Source organism: Brachyhypopomus gauderio, unplaced genomic scaffold, assembly GCF_052324685.1.
Source record: "Brachyhypopomus gauderio isolate BG-103 unplaced genomic scaffold, BGAUD_0.2 sc135, whole genome shotgun sequence".
Classification (NCBI taxonomy): Eukaryota; Metazoa; Chordata; class Actinopteri; order Gymnotiformes; family Hypopomidae; genus Brachyhypopomus; species Brachyhypopomus gauderio.
The window spans coordinates 490,744-507,500 of NW_027506956.1; the positions used below are offsets into that span (position 1 = coordinate 490,744).

The 16,757-nt window shown below is 43.3% G+C and overlaps 1 protein-coding gene and 1 non-coding gene across 3 annotated transcripts; one reads left to right on the forward strand and one right to left on the reverse strand.

Moving 5' to 3' along the window:
* Positions 1-457: 457 nt before the first annotated feature.
* LOC143499443 (putative C-mannosyltransferase DPY19L4) lies at positions 458-10,277 on the forward strand. 2 transcript variants are annotated; one of them, XM_076994100.1, is made up of 20 exons: positions 458-814; positions 1,115-1,195; positions 1,347-1,529; positions 1,883-2,007; positions 2,192-2,282; positions 2,644-2,765; positions 3,185-3,330; positions 3,655-3,778; positions 4,011-4,145; positions 4,270-4,401; positions 4,492-4,593; positions 4,682-4,755; positions 4,912-5,070; positions 6,319-6,438; positions 6,592-6,712; positions 6,838-6,894; positions 6,969-7,051; positions 7,325-7,454; positions 8,383-8,541; positions 8,706-10,277. In XM_076994100.1, exons 2-20 carry the CDS (start codon positions 1,117-1,119, stop codon positions 8,868-8,870), a joined length of 2,307 nt encoding a protein of 768 aa, XP_076850215.1. In that variant the 5' UTR covers positions 458-814; positions 1,115-1,116; the 3' UTR covers positions 8,871-10,277. The 2 variants fall into 2 exon arrangements, with proteins under 2 accessions (XP_076850215.1, XP_076850213.1); XM_076994098.1 differs by having other exon boundaries at positions 459-814; positions 7,322-7,454.
* Positions 10,278-11,234: 957 nt separating this feature from the next.
* On the reverse strand, positions 11,235-11,305 carry trnag-ccc (transfer RNA glycine (anticodon CCC)). Its single transcript has one exon. It is a non-coding gene; the product is annotated as a tRNA-Gly (tRNA).
* Positions 11,306-16,757: the final 5,452 nt, after the last annotated feature.

A 16,757-nucleotide genomic window follows, 5' to 3' on the forward strand; every position in this document is an offset into this window, starting at 1 on the left:
TACATTGTACACCCGGATTTCAACTTCGACCCGAACCCAAATTTGGACCCGAACCCAAATATCTGCCCAAACCTGAATATTTACATTTACGGCATTTGGCAGACGCCCTTATCCAGAGCGACTTACATTTTTATCTCATTTTTTATACAAGTGAGCAATTGAGGGTTAAGGGCCTTGCTCAAGGGCACCTCAGTCATGGCCTCAGGTCTGGGAATCGAACCCACGACCCTCCGGTCACAAGACCAGTTCCCTACCACCAGGCCATGACTGCCCTGAATATCTACCCGAACCTGAATTTTAACTTGAATTTTGCATACTTGAATGAAATTCTTATTACTTTTTTTCCAAGTAATAATGGTTTCAGGTTCAGGTTCTGGTGACACTGAAAAAGATCCATATTAGTTGCTGCATGCAATCTCCACAGGAAAAATGCAATTCTCGCATTGATGCTGAATTTTGTCCTATGGTGGGATCCGTAGCTAGCGGCGCCGGAAAGTTTAGTTATGCAGAAATTTGAGGAAGTGCTCCCTAGCTAGCTAGTTTACATTCAAAGTGTCTCACTATGCGGTTTTAAACGTAGCGCTTTTCCTCAGAGGTACGACCCGTTATGTCTGTTAGGACGATGAAAATCACCAAAATGCTTAAACCTGCTTGTACCCGCTCGGAGCTAGTTGGCTAACTAGCTAGCTGGGTTACACGGGCTACATTCACTCCTCCAGCATCAAACGCACACCGAACCTCACGACCGACCTGCTCGGCCCCAACGCCGTGTGATGTGAGCCGGTGTAGACGAGCCAACCGTCCCCGTCGTCCGGTAAATCACGAAGCTCCTGTCAAACCTGACGAGACTCGTTAGCCAAAATCTGTTCAGGCCATTCAGGTTAGCTGGCCGCACTCATCTGACCGCTGTAACCCACCCAGACAGCATTTCAAACCTTACGTTAACGGTTCATCTGTCTGTTTTGCCATTAAATAATCGTATTCCGACTTGCTTTAAAGCGGTGAATACTCTTAAGTGTAACGTTAGATCATAATTCGCGGCCTCGTGATGGTGAATATCATTTGGTGGTGACCTGAAGACTTTGTAGATCACATTTAGCCCAACCTCATCTAGAAATGGCAGAACTGCGATGCAGGAAAACGGGAGAGAAGGACGAGCCTGCACCTGAAGGACTGTTGGACCAGCTCCACCAAGGTAGGGCAGTTATTTCTCTACTTACTGGTGTGTGCATTTTATCATTTATACACACACATGCACACACACATTGCATTTTCTATGTTAATTTGTGGTAGTGTAAGTACATTCGTAGGTGCTTTTGGTAAACGTTTGTGAAACTTTTCAATAGTTGAGACGAGAGACGAGGACAACAGAACCGCAGGTGCAGATACTGGAGCGGCGGGTAACGCAGGTGGAGACAGTCGTGCGGGTGGCACAGATGGCATCTTACCCCCTACAGATGAAGAGAAAGTAGATCACACCTCAGCCAACAGCACTGCCTCAGCAAAAGCAGCTCAGACATGCAGTAAATGTGAGCATTTCCACCCCAACAACGTTTTAGTAGTAAAACACTACGTTTTTCCATTAAGGGTTAGCTGAGCTTTCTCTGATAGGTTTTTGTTTGTTCACATAGAGATGTGCTTGGGTATTAGATTTCAAGCAAAGCAGATTTTTAACTGTGGAAAATTGTGTGTCAGAAATCGGTATCGCATTACAATAGCATGTTTGTGCTTTGCTTTCAGAATCTCGAATGTAAAATCAGGGTTAATGTGGCAACACTTGAGGGCATTGCAGTTGTTATTGAATGTAAATTAACAACTGCAAATAACTCACTCATTGTGTACCTCAGTGCAGTATTGACTCTCTCTCTCTCTCTCTCTCTAGCTGTTCTTTTGCAGCGTGTAGTTAAGTTGTTCATTGGTTGCCTAGCAGCAGTCACCTGTGGAATGGTATATGCGGTGTATCTGTCTACCTACCACGAGAGGAAGTTCTGGTTCTCCAGCAGACAGGTGAGGTTACACCACCACGTTGGGTGTTGGCACTGAGAGCACCTTATTACTCCTACGCTCGCACAGTTTGGGCATGTTCGCATTCATCCGGTATCCTCTTCGTGTACGTAGCCGAAGGCAGCTGTAAAAACGCAGACTGTATGATTTTGAAGCTCTGATGCTGATGCTTTTCTCGTGTGTTTAGGAACTGGAGAGGGAGATAACCTTCCAAGGGGGCAGTGGTCTCTATTACTACTATTATAAACACATGCTGTTCGCCTCCTCCTTCGAGAAGGGTAATGAAACCTTAGCTTTGATGTGTCTGGAATATTTAGTTACACAGATGGCCCAGTATATTGTGTAGACATCATTGTAAAATATTGTTGGCAATTTCTTATATGCTCACTGGCCAGTGTAGCTTTTATATTTATATGGTGTTTTGTGTTTTAGTGTTTGGCAAGTAAACTCCAGTGCAATTCTAGGAAAGAATGGTCCTCTGTTCAGATCACTGTCTGCTGTTATATTCATCTCTCATGGTTAATAATGCTTAATGGACCTTTAAAAGTTCTTTAAAAAATTGATGTCAGAATGGAGGTATGCAGTTCTCGTATCAAATTGAATCTGATGGATCTCTGACTGTGCTATCCCCCTGTGCAGGTGTGTACGAGCTTACGCGGGATAACAGGACGGTGTCTGGCCAGACCATAAATGCAGTAGAGCAGCTCTCGCTCTATCCAGAGCTCCTCAGCAGTCTGCTCTACAAACTCAGTGGCAGTCAGGTCTGCCATTGCCAGACCATGGTTATCAGCCTTGTCCCACAGAGTTATATTGTGGCCATTTCCCTTAGTACTGTTCCCATGCTATTAATGCTGTTCACACATGAGACCGGACCACCTTTCTACACAGAAAACCGTGTGTGTGTGTGTGTAAAGTAATATACCTCTTTAAACTTTAAAGGAAAACTGAACCCTTCCAAAAGTTTTTCCCATAATGTCTAAATTTTCATTCAAAGTACACTTAATTCATAACACTAAACAAAAGGGGTGTTTGTTCACCTATTATCATCCCTCTTTCTTTATCCCCCCTCTCTCTCCCTCCATCCCTCCCTCCCTCCCTCTCACACTCCTCCCTCACTCTCCTTCTCCCCCTTTCCCACTCTCTCTCTCTCTCCCTCTCTCTCTCTCTCTCCATGCTGTAGGATGCCATTGAGCCAGTGTATTTCTACATAGGGGTGGTGTTTGGTCTGCAGGCTGTCTACGTCACAGCGCTGTTTGTGTGCAGCTGGTTGATGAGTGGCACCTGGGTAGCGGGCATGCTGGCTGTAGCCTGGTTCGTCATCAACAGGTGAGATTGTTGCAGACGTCTTATGCAGGTCTTCACACCTGCAGCGGCTCACCAGAAGAGCTGGCTTCATTCGTACTTTTAATTCACAACTGTCTCGTCTGTCAATACTGGGTCCAGTGCAAACCATCAGTGATATTTTAGGTTCAATTAATGTTTTCCAAACTGTACTGTAGAAGAAGGTTGGATGCAGTAATAACTTCAGATGCACTTCAGGTTTTCCTAACTGTGGCCATGTTTTGTGCTGGTTTGTTGGTATGGCTAACACATATCTGAGTGCATAGCTCATCACAGACAGCTGTGTTCTCTCTGCATTTGTCTGTGCAGGCCGGACACGACAAAAGTGGACTACGCCATCCCCCTGCGGGACAACTGGGCCCTGCCATACTTCTCCTGCCAAGTAGCCGCACTAACCGGCTTCCTCAGCAACAACGTCAGCTCCGGCGTGGAGGTGCGCTCACTACAGCAGCTCTCACGAGCACCACGCACCACCGCGAGGCTTAAACGTGCCGGAGGGGTACACGCAGTGTGCTCACTACAGACATTACTCTCCAAACACTCAGGGTTTGAATCTCAAGGTTGCGGTGTTCAGTAGGGTTACTGGAGAGGGTTTTTATTTTTTTATGTTCTGTTTTGTCTGCTAATTATGCATGTGTAAGGATGCCTGTTCCTGTTTGTTTTAGATGTTTTGTTACCTTCTGATGAGTGTGACTACGTTCAGCTTCATCGTGATGTGGGAGCACAGCCACTGTGTGCTCTTCGTACAGGGCGTGGTGCTCTTATTGCTGGACTGTTTTGACCTGATACCACCCCGGAAGGTACACACACACACACACACACACACACACACTCTGTATGGATACTGAACAAACACAAAAAATGTGCCGTCTTATCAGCTGATCTGTTTCTCCTCCTCTTTCTCTGGATTTGGGTGATTGACAGATGGCAGACATCCATAAGGTGTATCTGAGCTCTTTGCTGCTGGCCTATGTTCTGCAGTACCAGAGGCCTGGTCTGCTGTCCTCCCCGCTTCTCAGTCTGCTCATAGCCACCCTGCTGGCCAGGTACCTCCAGGTAACACTTCTCGTCGCTCCAGGTAACCCCACGCACCCACTGCTAAATAGACCGGATGCTTGTTGTAATCTCATGTAATCACCTTTCTAGCAAAACATGAAGATAGGCCCCCTGGTGGCGAGATTGATGAAGATCGTGCTGCACCTGTATCTGGTCTTCACCACAGGCATCACCTTCAACTACCTGGTGAAGGTGAGACCGTGGTAGCTGCTCTGTGCGTGCCTCCGCCCACAGAACAGTGCTGGACTTCTCCCTCCTGAGTGTGTTTGTCTTTTTGTAGAGGATTCTTCCAGTGGATCAGAGTGATTTCATATTGAAATTTCTGGAAGTCAAGTTTGGATTAAATTCAACGACGTAAGTTTTAGGTGCTGGAAACACACAGACACGTGCATGTACACACAGTATTTTAATTTAATTTTATTTGTAAAGATGGTTCTTAACAGTAATCAGTAGCACATGGTGGACGTGTGTGTGTGTGTGTGTGTGTGTGTGTGCGTGTGCGTGTGTCAGGGAGTTCATCCCCAACCTGCTGCTGTGTGAAGAGGGCTTCCAGTCCCCGGGGCAGGACCTCTTCTTCCGTCTCACCCAGGCCTCTGTCCTACCTTTCTATGTACTGGTGATGCTTGTGTGTGTTCTCTCCACCATGCAGACCATCTACAGGAGACTCAGGTGTGTGTGTGGGTGGGGGCACATAATCCTTTCTGCATGTATAGTTCAGTTAGAGCTGGGCGACTAATCGATATTATCTATTAATTCGAATTTACAGTTAAGGACGATGTGTTTTTATGAAAATCGATTTTCTGAGTTTTAATTTTCACCACCGACGCTGCACTGTGGGCTCCCGTAGTTCAGTGAGTTTAGCCCCTCCCACCCATCCACCCTCAACACACACACACACACACACACACACACACACATAAACATGACGGCGGAGCTTGTGCCCAAGAAAAGAGCAACTAGCTCCGTGATCTGGAGTTGGTTTGGTTTTGCAGCGTCAGACGTAATGTTAAATGTGCCATATTTTTGTCAATTGTGATTTTTTACTCCCCAATCGAAATTCGTCCTCCGCTTTTAACCCATCTGTGCAGTCAGAACACACACACACACACACACTAGTGATTACTAGGGGGCTGTGGATCACACGTGCCCAGAGCGGTGGGCAGCCCTAGCTGGGCTGGGGAACCGAACAGGGGAACCGAACCCACTTCAATGGATTATACTTTCGCGAGTGACCGTAGCGCACGGCTCCGCACACCTCGCGTGAAACTGCGCGAACGGCGCAAGCGTTTATACGTCCGAAACTATATGTGGTAGTATAAAGTAACACCCCTCAAAAACGGGAATGAACATTTACCTGACAAAAATTAATGTTGCATTGTGTTCCAGGTTTGAAAAGTGCTGGAATTTAGGCTAAAGTGAGGGCAGCCCTGTTCTTAAAAAGGGCACCAAATTATTTAGATCTATTTATTTTTTGAGGGTGTGTATTTATTTATTTTAAGTTTGAGGGTGCATTGTGTCAGTGCTTAAACTATGTTGAAAGCCTTCTAAAAGTTACTGGATGTTCTCACTTGTTTACAATTGTTTTTTGCTTGTTTCTGGTTGCACTTTAACCCCAAAGGGGAAATTTAAGTGAAAAATAAATTAAAACTTTTTTTAACCATTCCTTTATCATCTGTAGTTTTTTAGTAGAGGAAAATAAATCTATTAAAATCGAAAATCGGATTAAAAAATTTTTTTGGGGGGGCCATATCGCCCTGCTCTAAGTTCAGTACAGCTGTTGTGTGATCAGTTGAAGGACATTTTCAGTGAGATGACTTGACTGAAAGATTTAGGGCCAAGCGGTTTTTTCCATTCTCTGCATTCTTAAAAAAGGATTGTGGGTAATGTATTTCTGAGTGTCTGCTGCTGTTTGTGCAGTGGTGAGAGCCTGAAGGGTAGTGTGCAGATGGAGGATGGGCGGATAGGAGAGCGTCCGGAGGTGATCTACCACGTCTTCCACACGCTGCTGTTCGGAGCACTCGCAATGCTCTTCCAAGGGTAAATGAGTTCACTCACCACCGCTGTTCACTAATCACTATTTTCCAATACTACAAGGGACGGGGGGAAGGAAGTTGTACACGGGGGCAGGAAGTGGGACAGGGTGTGTCTGCTGTGCGGTCCTGTGTCGTCATGCCGCTCCCACTCCTGCAGGATGAAGTACCTGTGGACGCCGTATGTGTGCGCGTTCACGGCGTTCGGTGTGTGTTCTCCTGAACTCTGGATGACCGTGTTCAGATGGGTCAGACTGAAGTCAGTGCACCCTGTAGTGCTGGTGAGGATGGATGGATGGATGAAGGAAAACATGAAAGGAGTTGTGGGTGGATGAATTTTCAATACACATCATACTGTTTGGCCTGTTCTGCTCACAGGGCTGTTTTGTCTCCGTGTTGTTTTCAGGCATTAATACTGAGCACAGCAGTGCCCACCATCATTGGCTTCAGCTTGTGGAGGGAGGTGAGCTTGTCTTTCCTGTGAGGCAGCAGCTAGATAGGTGGATGTTGTGTGTAACGTACTGTATTCCTTTGCAGTTTTTTCCGCGTGTGCTGTCTGAGCTAACTGAGGTACAAGAGTTTTATGATCCTGACACTGTGGAGCTCATGAACTGGATTAAGTGAGTCTTAAGTGAGCTGTTTTTTTGTGTGTGTGTGTGTGTGTGTGTGTGTGTTGGAAGAGTGCAGTGTCATTTGGGATCATTTATCTTAATAGGGATTTTATCAGCAGCAAATTAACTTGTAAACCCCTTGTGAAACTTTTGTGAATAAAATTATCTATAAAGTGATGTGTACTGGTGGAAAGCAGTTTTGGAAAAGACTTGTGGGTAATGTAGTTCTTTGAAGCATCATTGCTTTATGTGATTAGCAGTGCTCTCTCTGTGCTGTAGAAGTCAGGCTCCACTAGCAGCTGTGTTTGCTGCCAGTCCTTCCCTGCTGGGTACAGTGAAGCTATGCACAGGGTGGCCAGTCACTAGCCTCCCCCTCTACACCGACATCAGCCTCCTGCAGAGGAGTGAGAGTGTGAGTATATGTGTGTGTCTGTCTGTCTGTCTGTCTGTCTGTCTGTCTCTCTCTCTCTCTCTCTCTCTCTCTCTCTCTCTCTCTCTCTCTCTCTCTCTCTCTCTCTCTCTCTCTCCCCCTCCCTCCCTCCCTCCCTCCTTCCCCAGGGGTCTTTCTGTCCTGGACCTTAAGGGTATTTGACATGCCCTTTGAATTAATGTCACTAACATGGGCGGGTATTGATGAAGCAGTTCTCCTTTAGATTTGCTGGTCTAAGATCTGGTTCTGTGAAGAAAGGACATGACACACACACACACAGGACTAGACTTACAGAATACCTTGAAATAGGAAGGGGTTTTTTTTTAGGTTTGCTGAGCCCAGAACACAGTGCTGCCTGGTGTGAGCGTGCAGCTCTACCTAACTGCAGTCTGTGTACAGGAGCAGTGATCCTAGACAAGCCAGTCATCCTAATGAGTCCAGCATCTGCAGAAGCCTGCCTTCACACACGTGCTCTTCTGAGTACCAGGAGAACAACCACTAGAGTGGGGTATTGTTCTAGAGTGTGTGTGTGTGTGTGTGTGTGTGTGTGTGAGAGAGAGAGAGAGAGAGGAGTGGAGTATTGTTCTAATGCATGTGGGAGGATTGTGGATGCAGCTGGATCCCATGTGTGGTTTGTGGTTAAGGAGCTGACACTATACAGTAGAGCTACACAAATCACAGCCCTGGAGATGCAGCTCCTACAGAATTTCCACACTCCCCTCACCGAAGCTGTGGAGATAAAATGATCACACTGTTCAATTAACTGTCAGTGATGAACTCCAGGCCTGCATTTCAGTTCTAGATTTGAGTGTTATATTAGAACTCTGACGGGACAAAGCAGTGCTGACTGACTTAGGTGATTCCTGACTAAAGCACTTGGGCTGTGTGTGTTTGTGTGTGTGTGTTGCAGACATATCAGGTGTACGCCATGCGCTCTGCTGAGGAGGTCTACAAGCTTCTGACAGCTCAGAAGAGCAGCTACGTGATCATAGAGGAGGAGCTATGTAACCAGATGAGCACTTCTAGAGGCTGTAGGATCAAAGACCTGCTCGACTTCGCCAATGGCCACGTAAATCATTTTACTGCGATGAAAATATTTAAAGATTTACATATTACAAATAAAATATTGAGTTGTCATGAATGTGTTTCATTTTCTTTGTAGAAAACCAGACATTCTTTAGTGTAACCTGTTTAAGGGCTTTTTCTGTTTGTTATATTCATCTTCTCCACTAGGTGGTGTATGACAAAGGTGAAACGTACACTTTCTCCAAGTACGGACGATTCTGTCATGAAATCAAAATGAACTACTCCCCGTATACCAACTACTTCACTCGAGTGTTCTGGAACCGCTCATATCACGTCTACCGCGTTAACTCCGTCATCTCCTTCCAGTACTGAGTATCACCGTTTACTCATCATCTATTTTGTTCTTTTTTTTCTCTCCTTCTCTGACTCAAGCTTCATGTTACATCAAACTCCTGGACTGTGAGCTATGAAATACCATGAGATCTTTTTAAATTTATATACATTTTATTATTTTAATTTGAATCAGATTTCAATTATGCACAATGGAGTTTGGTGCTGTGTGTGTGTCTGTGTGTGTGTGTTTACACTTCTCTGTCTGCTGTCCTTAATGTATGTCATATGTGATCTGTACCACAGTTGCTTTCTTTCTTCAGTCGCAGGATGCAGGACGTAAGTATTGTGGGTATTGTAGTTTTTGAGTTTGAGAATAGTGCAGGCCGCTTCTGTGGTGGCCTAAATAAGGAATTTGTCATATCATGTCAAATGACTGCTGTATCTTGTATATAATTGGAAATGTGAGTGAGAGTTCTCAGCTGCTGTTCTGGATAATCTCGGTAGTGCAGGAGGATGTTTAACCTTTACACTGATGTAAATCCAGTCCTGCAGTTTTCCTTCTGTTCTCCTGCCTCCCCGGTGAGCTGGCTGTGTTTGCTCTTGCTACTTCCATTCTGTACAACACACCTTGTGTGCTGTAGGACACTTCCTTAGCGCCTCGACATCACAAGACTACACACACGCCTGATTTGGCTGGTCTAAGGTGCTGTGACAGAAAAGGGGGACCCTCCCTTCTCTTCTGAAAAGCCAAATGTGGTTTTCACCATGGATGGATTACCATCGAGTTTGGAAATGAGACCGGACTCGGGCTGAGTGGCCAACCATGCTGCTAAGAGCTGCTTTTGCAGGCCGTCCCTGCAGGGGCCCAAGCTCTGCCCACAGCTCTGTCAGGGAGGACTGAATCGGCACGTTGCCTAGAAAACCCATGCAGATATCCGGAACTGCAAGGTGGTGCTCCTTGTGGAGTAACTGGTGGATACAAGTCGAGACCATTGCTCAGGTTAATAAGTTCGTCCCATGCCTTATGGGCTGGGTTTTTATTTTTGTGCTATTCAGATTTTCCCCACCCCATTTTATTTCATTTTGTTTATGTAAAACCTAAGTGTAGGAACAGAAGGAAACACATATTTTTACGTAAAGATGCAAGTTTGTTTTTTCTCCCGATATAAATATTTGTGCCTTTTTTGTTTCCTTTGTCCCCTAGTAGTGCGTCTTCTGGATCATGCTTCATACATTCAGTGAACAAATGATAAATATTGGGCAAATCTCTCTGTTTGCCTTTCAAGTTCTGATGTTTAGACGATGCAAATGTATCTGCCTTAATTGTGAAGGTATTTTATTGCAGTTGTTCCACCATTGACGGAGTACTGTCTTCAGACCGTGTGATCATGTGATTTGTTTTGTTGTGAACAGTACATGGTTATATTAAAGCAACTATACACCCCAGTAGACGTGAAGTTTCATGATCTGACACCACTCTTATATTGTGCAATTAGAAATAACCTGCACTGTTCTGTCCTGTTTAGTATTCTGTTACACAGCCCACAGCGGTCTGAGACTGAATCAGTAACTCCGGTTTGGTGAGATACTTCTTGGAAATATCAAATATTGAGAAATATAAGCAATTTAAGGTTACAGTACTTCTAGTGGTGATTAGTAGTTATTGTTTACACACACAGTTTGATTTGGTCCTAAGTAGTTAAAGACTTTTATCAAACTTTTTACCTTTTGGTTTGCTTTCTAATGGAAAAATCTAGCGTACCAAAACGCTTCACAGCAAACCAGGTGAGAATGTTCTCTAGTTAATAGTCAGATTGGTCTGGACGGGAGTAAATGCGTGAATGTCCTGTGTTCTGAACTAGTGCATATTTCTATGCGGTTTAACGAGAAGCAGAGATGGCATTTGTTTATAGCTTTAGTAATTATCTGATTAATATGCCAAGAAAGCTCAAACTTGTGGAGTACAGCTGATGGTTGGATCGGATCGAAGTCAGATTTCGTTCTCACCACATATAAACAGTTCCAGTATTAGTTTGGGGAGACCGAGATCTTCCCAATTGCCATATTCACATCTGCCCAAACGAATCGCACCGAGGGTGAAAATGAACCAAAGGTTGTAGTTAACAGATGATGCTGCCATGATGCCATTTGAACTGAATATATGGAAGCGTGGCAAATGTTTATTTCTGATTTATAATATTACAGTATATAATGCTTTGTATTAGGTTTGTATTTGTATTAACAATACAATAGTGGGATAGCTTGAAGATTAAATCATCTATGAATTATGGAGTGATTAATTGACTTGGGCCTTTTCAAACAGTTTGTAAATATAGCACGGGAGGATATGTAAAGTAAATATTACGTACGTTATACCTAAATGTAACATCTTTTCCAAACAATTGCGCCAGCCGGGAATCGAACCCGGGTTGCAAGAATGGGAATCTTGTATGATACCACTACACCACTGGCGCTTGTAACCGCAAATCTGGCTTGCTAATTATGGTTAAACAGGCTAAAATAAATGTCATATTTGTCCATTAATTAAGGGATATGGTTTAATTCTAGCATGAGTGTCCGTGTGTGCGATTCCCAAACACTCTCGCAGTTGTAGCGTGGTAGCACGCGCCAGGATCTGCTGCTTGTCGCGCGCTTTGTCTTCCCCAGACAGCCCCCCCCCCCCACTTTAGTCTGGCTGGACCTGTCCAGCAGGGGCAGACTTAACGATCTGTAGCCCCTACCGCGGGTAGGATAAGCAAAAGACACGACAAGGTACATACGACAAGGCAGCATATTTCTAAAAAGCTAAAATAACCAAAAAGGAATGTGACTTACTGAGCCACTCACACGCCTACAACTTCATCAATTAACGCATTAAAAGTGCCACATTTAAACAGATCAGATCAGAACTCCTCCCATCACCTGCATAGAGGTAAGGTGGACATTAAGTTGCCATATTGTCAATTGTGATTTTCACCCCAAAATTACCCCTCCGCCTTTTCTGCTTTAACCTCCAGGGGTTCTTTGTACACTTGCTGTCCTAAAACAAACCATATTTCTGTATAAAGCGACGTGTCCAGCCCCAATACATTTGATACCATGCATCTCTGAGTAAATATTTTCTTGCACTGCTAATCTCTTTTGGGTCATTCCAGGATTTTGGTACATTTCCTGTCCCACCACTTAAATTTCAAATGTACATATCCAAAATATCTAAATGACTATTTTTTTAAAACATGGTACTTGTTATAAGACAAACTGTAAAATTTGGTGGAAAAATAAGCGCCTTAGATATTATTCAAAAGACCGAATACCTTTGAACCACCTCAAAAAATGGCCATTTTCTCTTGTCCCACACATTGGGTGACCAACTCCTTTGCCAAATTTAACAATTAAAATAAGCTCTAAATAAATTACTTCCTCTTGTATATTGTTGAAATGCATCTCCTTTACTTATGAAAACAACTTATTTGGTCTACATTGTATTGCATGTCACAGTTTTTACACTATTAAGTTGTGTCCCACAACATGCGCGCAACCCTGTTACCATAAGGAATTTTATCTGGCAGAGAAAGGGTTAAAAATATTTGTGTACTAGCACAAAGGAATTTGCATCACAAGGACATTTCCTGCCCACATGGCAAGAAAAATGGTAAGTGCTCTAACAATTTTGAAGGTTTTTTTCCAAATATGTTTGTCCAAGTTGTGTGTGTCACTCAGTGAATGCAACCCTGTTCCTCATATTGTAAGACTAATATTGAGTAGAGTCAAAATTTACTTTATATACTTATATAACCATATTTGTCCTTGATCTTGTATACATAGCTAAAGGATCTGTTCCTGGGGTAGACCACAACTTAGCCTAAATTTGCAACCCTGTTAGTCGCAACCCTGTTACTGCATACCAATTTACTGCACACCAATCTAATAAAGAAAAAACTTCTTCCATATCTGAGATTGACGAATCAAACGTTTTGATAGTTTATAACCTGTAGATCAGTGGCGTGCACAGACATTTTGGGGGGCAAGTGCTCGGGCGGGGGGGGGGGGGGGGGGGGCACAGAGAGGTTGGGTGTGTGCGAGGTGGTGGCTCATTTCAGGGCATTGTTTTTAATCGCTCAGGTTTTCAAAAGATCAATTCAAACTGACCTCAGTAAAATGTTAATAATAATAATAATTTAAAAAACCGAAGTTTCAAAAGGGCACTTTCGTTGATAAAGGGCAGAGTTGGTGGTGCTTTAGCACCACCTGACGTCTATGTGTGCACGCCACTGCTGTAGATTATAAATATATGATTTAAAATGATCAAATTGAAGATCAAATTTTCAGAAGTTACCACCCCTGAAATGTACCAAAATCCTGGAATGACCCTTTTGGGAAGCACAGGTAATCTGGCCCCTTGAGTTTGGCAATATGCACTAGGCCACTTCCTTTGCCTTCAGACTGGGATAGAAACTAGAAACACTGGATTATTCACTTCCAGCAGGAATTATTTATAGCAAATGCAAACAGGGACTTTTTCCTTGACACTAAAGCGCTGGCCCAAACCATCGTGTGCTTAAGTGTTATGGAAGTATTTATGCGATTTAAACAACATACCAAACGTTCTTCTGATCAGCTCCTGCGCTTTATTCCTGTCATTAGCTGCTAAATCTGCCTGTAATGTTCAGGCGGTGTGTTAGATCTAGCATAGACATGGAAATAAACATAACTGGCAGGTGCATCTCCCAGAGAAAGGTTGGGTAAAACCGCTATTCTAATTGCTGCATTCCCGTTTGGGAACACAGAGACGTTCAAGAGATTTGTTGTTCTTCTGTTTCATCTCCAAATACAGCATATATCTCGCTGATCATCTTTGATGACGCAACACCAAAAATCTTTGATCATTAGCAATGCCTTGCTAAAAATTGTTTTTTTTTTGTTTTTTGTTTAACTAAAAACTAAACCTAGCTAAAAGTTAGTAATACCTACTGCAAATTCTGTTCAAAAGTGGGTATTACAAATAGTAGTGATTAACCCTCTACTGCACGCATTATTACACCAACATGCAAAAAATTTTTACAGTGTTTTTTATCACTTAAAATGAACTTAGATTTATATATTTAAAGTTTTTTTAGAAATATTTATTTTTTAAGGGGTACGTTTTGGTACGTTGCCATATGGCAACATTGTGCAACAATGGAAACAAGATCATACAGATCATAGAACTTTCATAGATGAGTATAATTAGTTTTGTTCACTGGAAAATGTTACAATTGATTAATCAATGAGAAATTTGTAATAAAAAGTGACATCTCATTCCTAATCCATAGGGTTCAATATGACGTTGGTCCACCCGTTGCATCTAGAACAGCTTCAACTCTTCTGGGAAGGCTGTCCACAAGGTTTAGGAGTGTGTTTATAGGGAATATTGACCATTCTTTATAAGCGTATTTGTGAGGTCACATACTGATGTTGGATGAGAAGGCCTAGCTCTCAGTTTCCGCTCTAATTCATCCCAAAGGTGTTCTATCGGGTAATGGGCAGGCCAGTCAAGTTCATCCACACCAGACTCTACCATCCATGTCTTTGCGTTACTCCAAGGACCTTGCGTTGTGCACTGGTGCACAGTCATGTTAGAAGAGGAAGGGGCCAGCTCCAAACTGTTCCCACAAAGTTGGGAGCATGGAATTGTCCAAAATGTCTTGGTATGCTGAAGCATTCAGTGTTCCTTTCACTGGAACTAAGGGGCCAAGCCCAGCTCCTCAAAAACAACCCCACACCATAATCTCCCTCCACTTGTACATGCATGGCTTGGATGCAGCTGCTTGTCCATGGAAACCCATTCCATGAAGCTCTCTGTGCAATGTTCTTGAGCTAATCTGAAGGCCACATGAAGTTTGGATGTCTGTAGTGATTGACTCTGCAGAAAGTTGGCGACCTCTTCACAGGTCTTCAGCATCCACTGACCCCACTCCGTCAGTTTACGTGGCCTACCACTTTGTGCCATTTATCTTATGACATGGTACACAAAAGAATAAACATATTTGTAAGCATATAAGCATATCTGTAAACATATCTGTCTAGTCCTACACCATTTATCTATCTATGTGTCTGTCTAGCTCCACTGACTATATTGTTCCATTGTTGCACAATGTTGCCATTTGGCAACGCACCTAATTTTTTGAATAAAAAGACAATATTATCATAATTTAAACATTTTTCTAATAAAATTAAGTCATAACGCCCCACAGAATCTGTCAGTATTTTTTGTAATGCTGTAAATGGACGAAAAAATGGCAAAATCATTGTAGATTGAGCAGCTCTTCGTCAGGTGACCTCAGTATGGGAACAGTGTGGGAAAAAGCACGACTTTGGAAGGAATAAATGTCATGTGATGTCCCCCAAGCACATAATTGGTTAAACTAAGGCCCCAGGTTCTATGTAAAAGCCAATCAGTATTGAAGTTTATTTTTAAATACCAGGAAATTGCAAAGAAATGGTATGTTGCCATATGGCAACACCGTGCAGTAGAGGGTTAAGGCTTTCTTAAATGAACCTGGGTGTTTCTTTTGACAGTGAACTTAAGCGTGAAAACAATGTTTGCAAAACTGCATCCTGTCTCCTCAGAAATAAATGTAAGGCCTGCAAGGTCTCGGTGAAGATGCTCTCCTTGTTGTTTTGACGGCAGGTCTGGACTGCTGCAGCATCTTTGTGTTCACTCATACTCCATCTTTAGCTGGTGGAAAGTGCAACATCCTGCAGGGAGAACTGTGTCATGCACACACCAGTAAGAGAGCACAGTTCACCTGTTCTGACAGCTGCTCTGACGATTCTCAGAATAGGTGCTGAAATATAATGACCTTCAAATGTCTCCTGTATTTCACAGGAAACATCGTTTTTCTTTTGTGCCTAATTCAAAAAGCACTCAGAGCTCAATCCCCTCTGAGGATGGCATTGTAAGTGGGTGTGGCTAATCTGCTGTAAAATGAATAGGTGGTTATATGTAAATGAGCACATTCTAATGACATCAGCTAAACTGTGATTTCAAAACAAGCTGTTCTTGTAGCTAAGATGTCATGGGCTCTGTGGAATGAGTGAGCAATGGGTTTTGAAACGTAATCGATATTTATGTATTACTTCAAAATGCATTTTTTAATAAAGGGAAGGAATTTCAGTTTCCTTGATGGGACCCATTAATTAGATTTAAAATTAGCTTTTTGCTTTATTTTCTTAATTGTCAAACATTTCATTTTATTTTATTCCTATTGTATATGGCACTTTGTAAATCCTGATTAAAATGTGCTAGAATAATAACATCATAGATGTGTAGACTTAGATAAGTCTAAGTCTAGATCTCAAAATGACATACAAATTGGGATCTTGAAATGTTGCTCCCTGGTTTTGTCTGTCAAGCAGGTCTCATGAGAAACCCTTCCCCAGCTTGCTGATCCCAGTCTTCAGGGCCATGTGCACTGGCATGCTCCATAACTGCCTGTAAATCAATGCACTTTTGTGTCTCCTGGGCCTTAACCCACCTGGATCTCTGCAGGGATGGCTCATTATCTAGAGTGGGATCAGGTGTGTCGGGGCACTGGAAACGCTGAGTTAAGCAAAGCATCTGGCTTCCTGGGGACTGAGAATGCTTGATTTAGTTTTGTTTTTTTGAGGAAGGACTCATCCTGCACCCTACACCCTCACCCTACATCATACACCCTCACCCTGCAATTTACACCCTCATCCTACATCATACACCCTCATCCTGCACTCTACACCCTTACCCTGCACTCTACACCCTCACCCTACATCATACACCCTCACCCTGCACCTTACACCCTCACCCTGCACTTTACACCCTCATCCTTCATCATACACCCTCATCCTGCACTCTACACCCTCATCCTGCACTCTACACCCTCACCCTACATCATACACCCTCATCCTGCA

Excerpts from the sequence above, each read along its gene's own strand:
- LOC143499443 (XM_076994098.1), top strand. The coding sequence starts at position 1,117 with ATGGCAGAACTGCGATGCAGGAAAACGGGAGAGAAGGACGAGCCTGCA. Across the intron at positions 1,196-1,346 it reads GTTGGACCAGCTCCACCAAG|TTGAGACGAGAGACGAGGAC; the intron begins GTAGGGCAGTTA and ends ACTTTTCAATAG. Across the intron at positions 4,756-4,911 it reads TTTGGATTAAATTCAACGAC|GGAGTTCATCCCCAACCTGC; the intron begins GTAAGTTTTAGG and ends TGCGTGTGTCAG.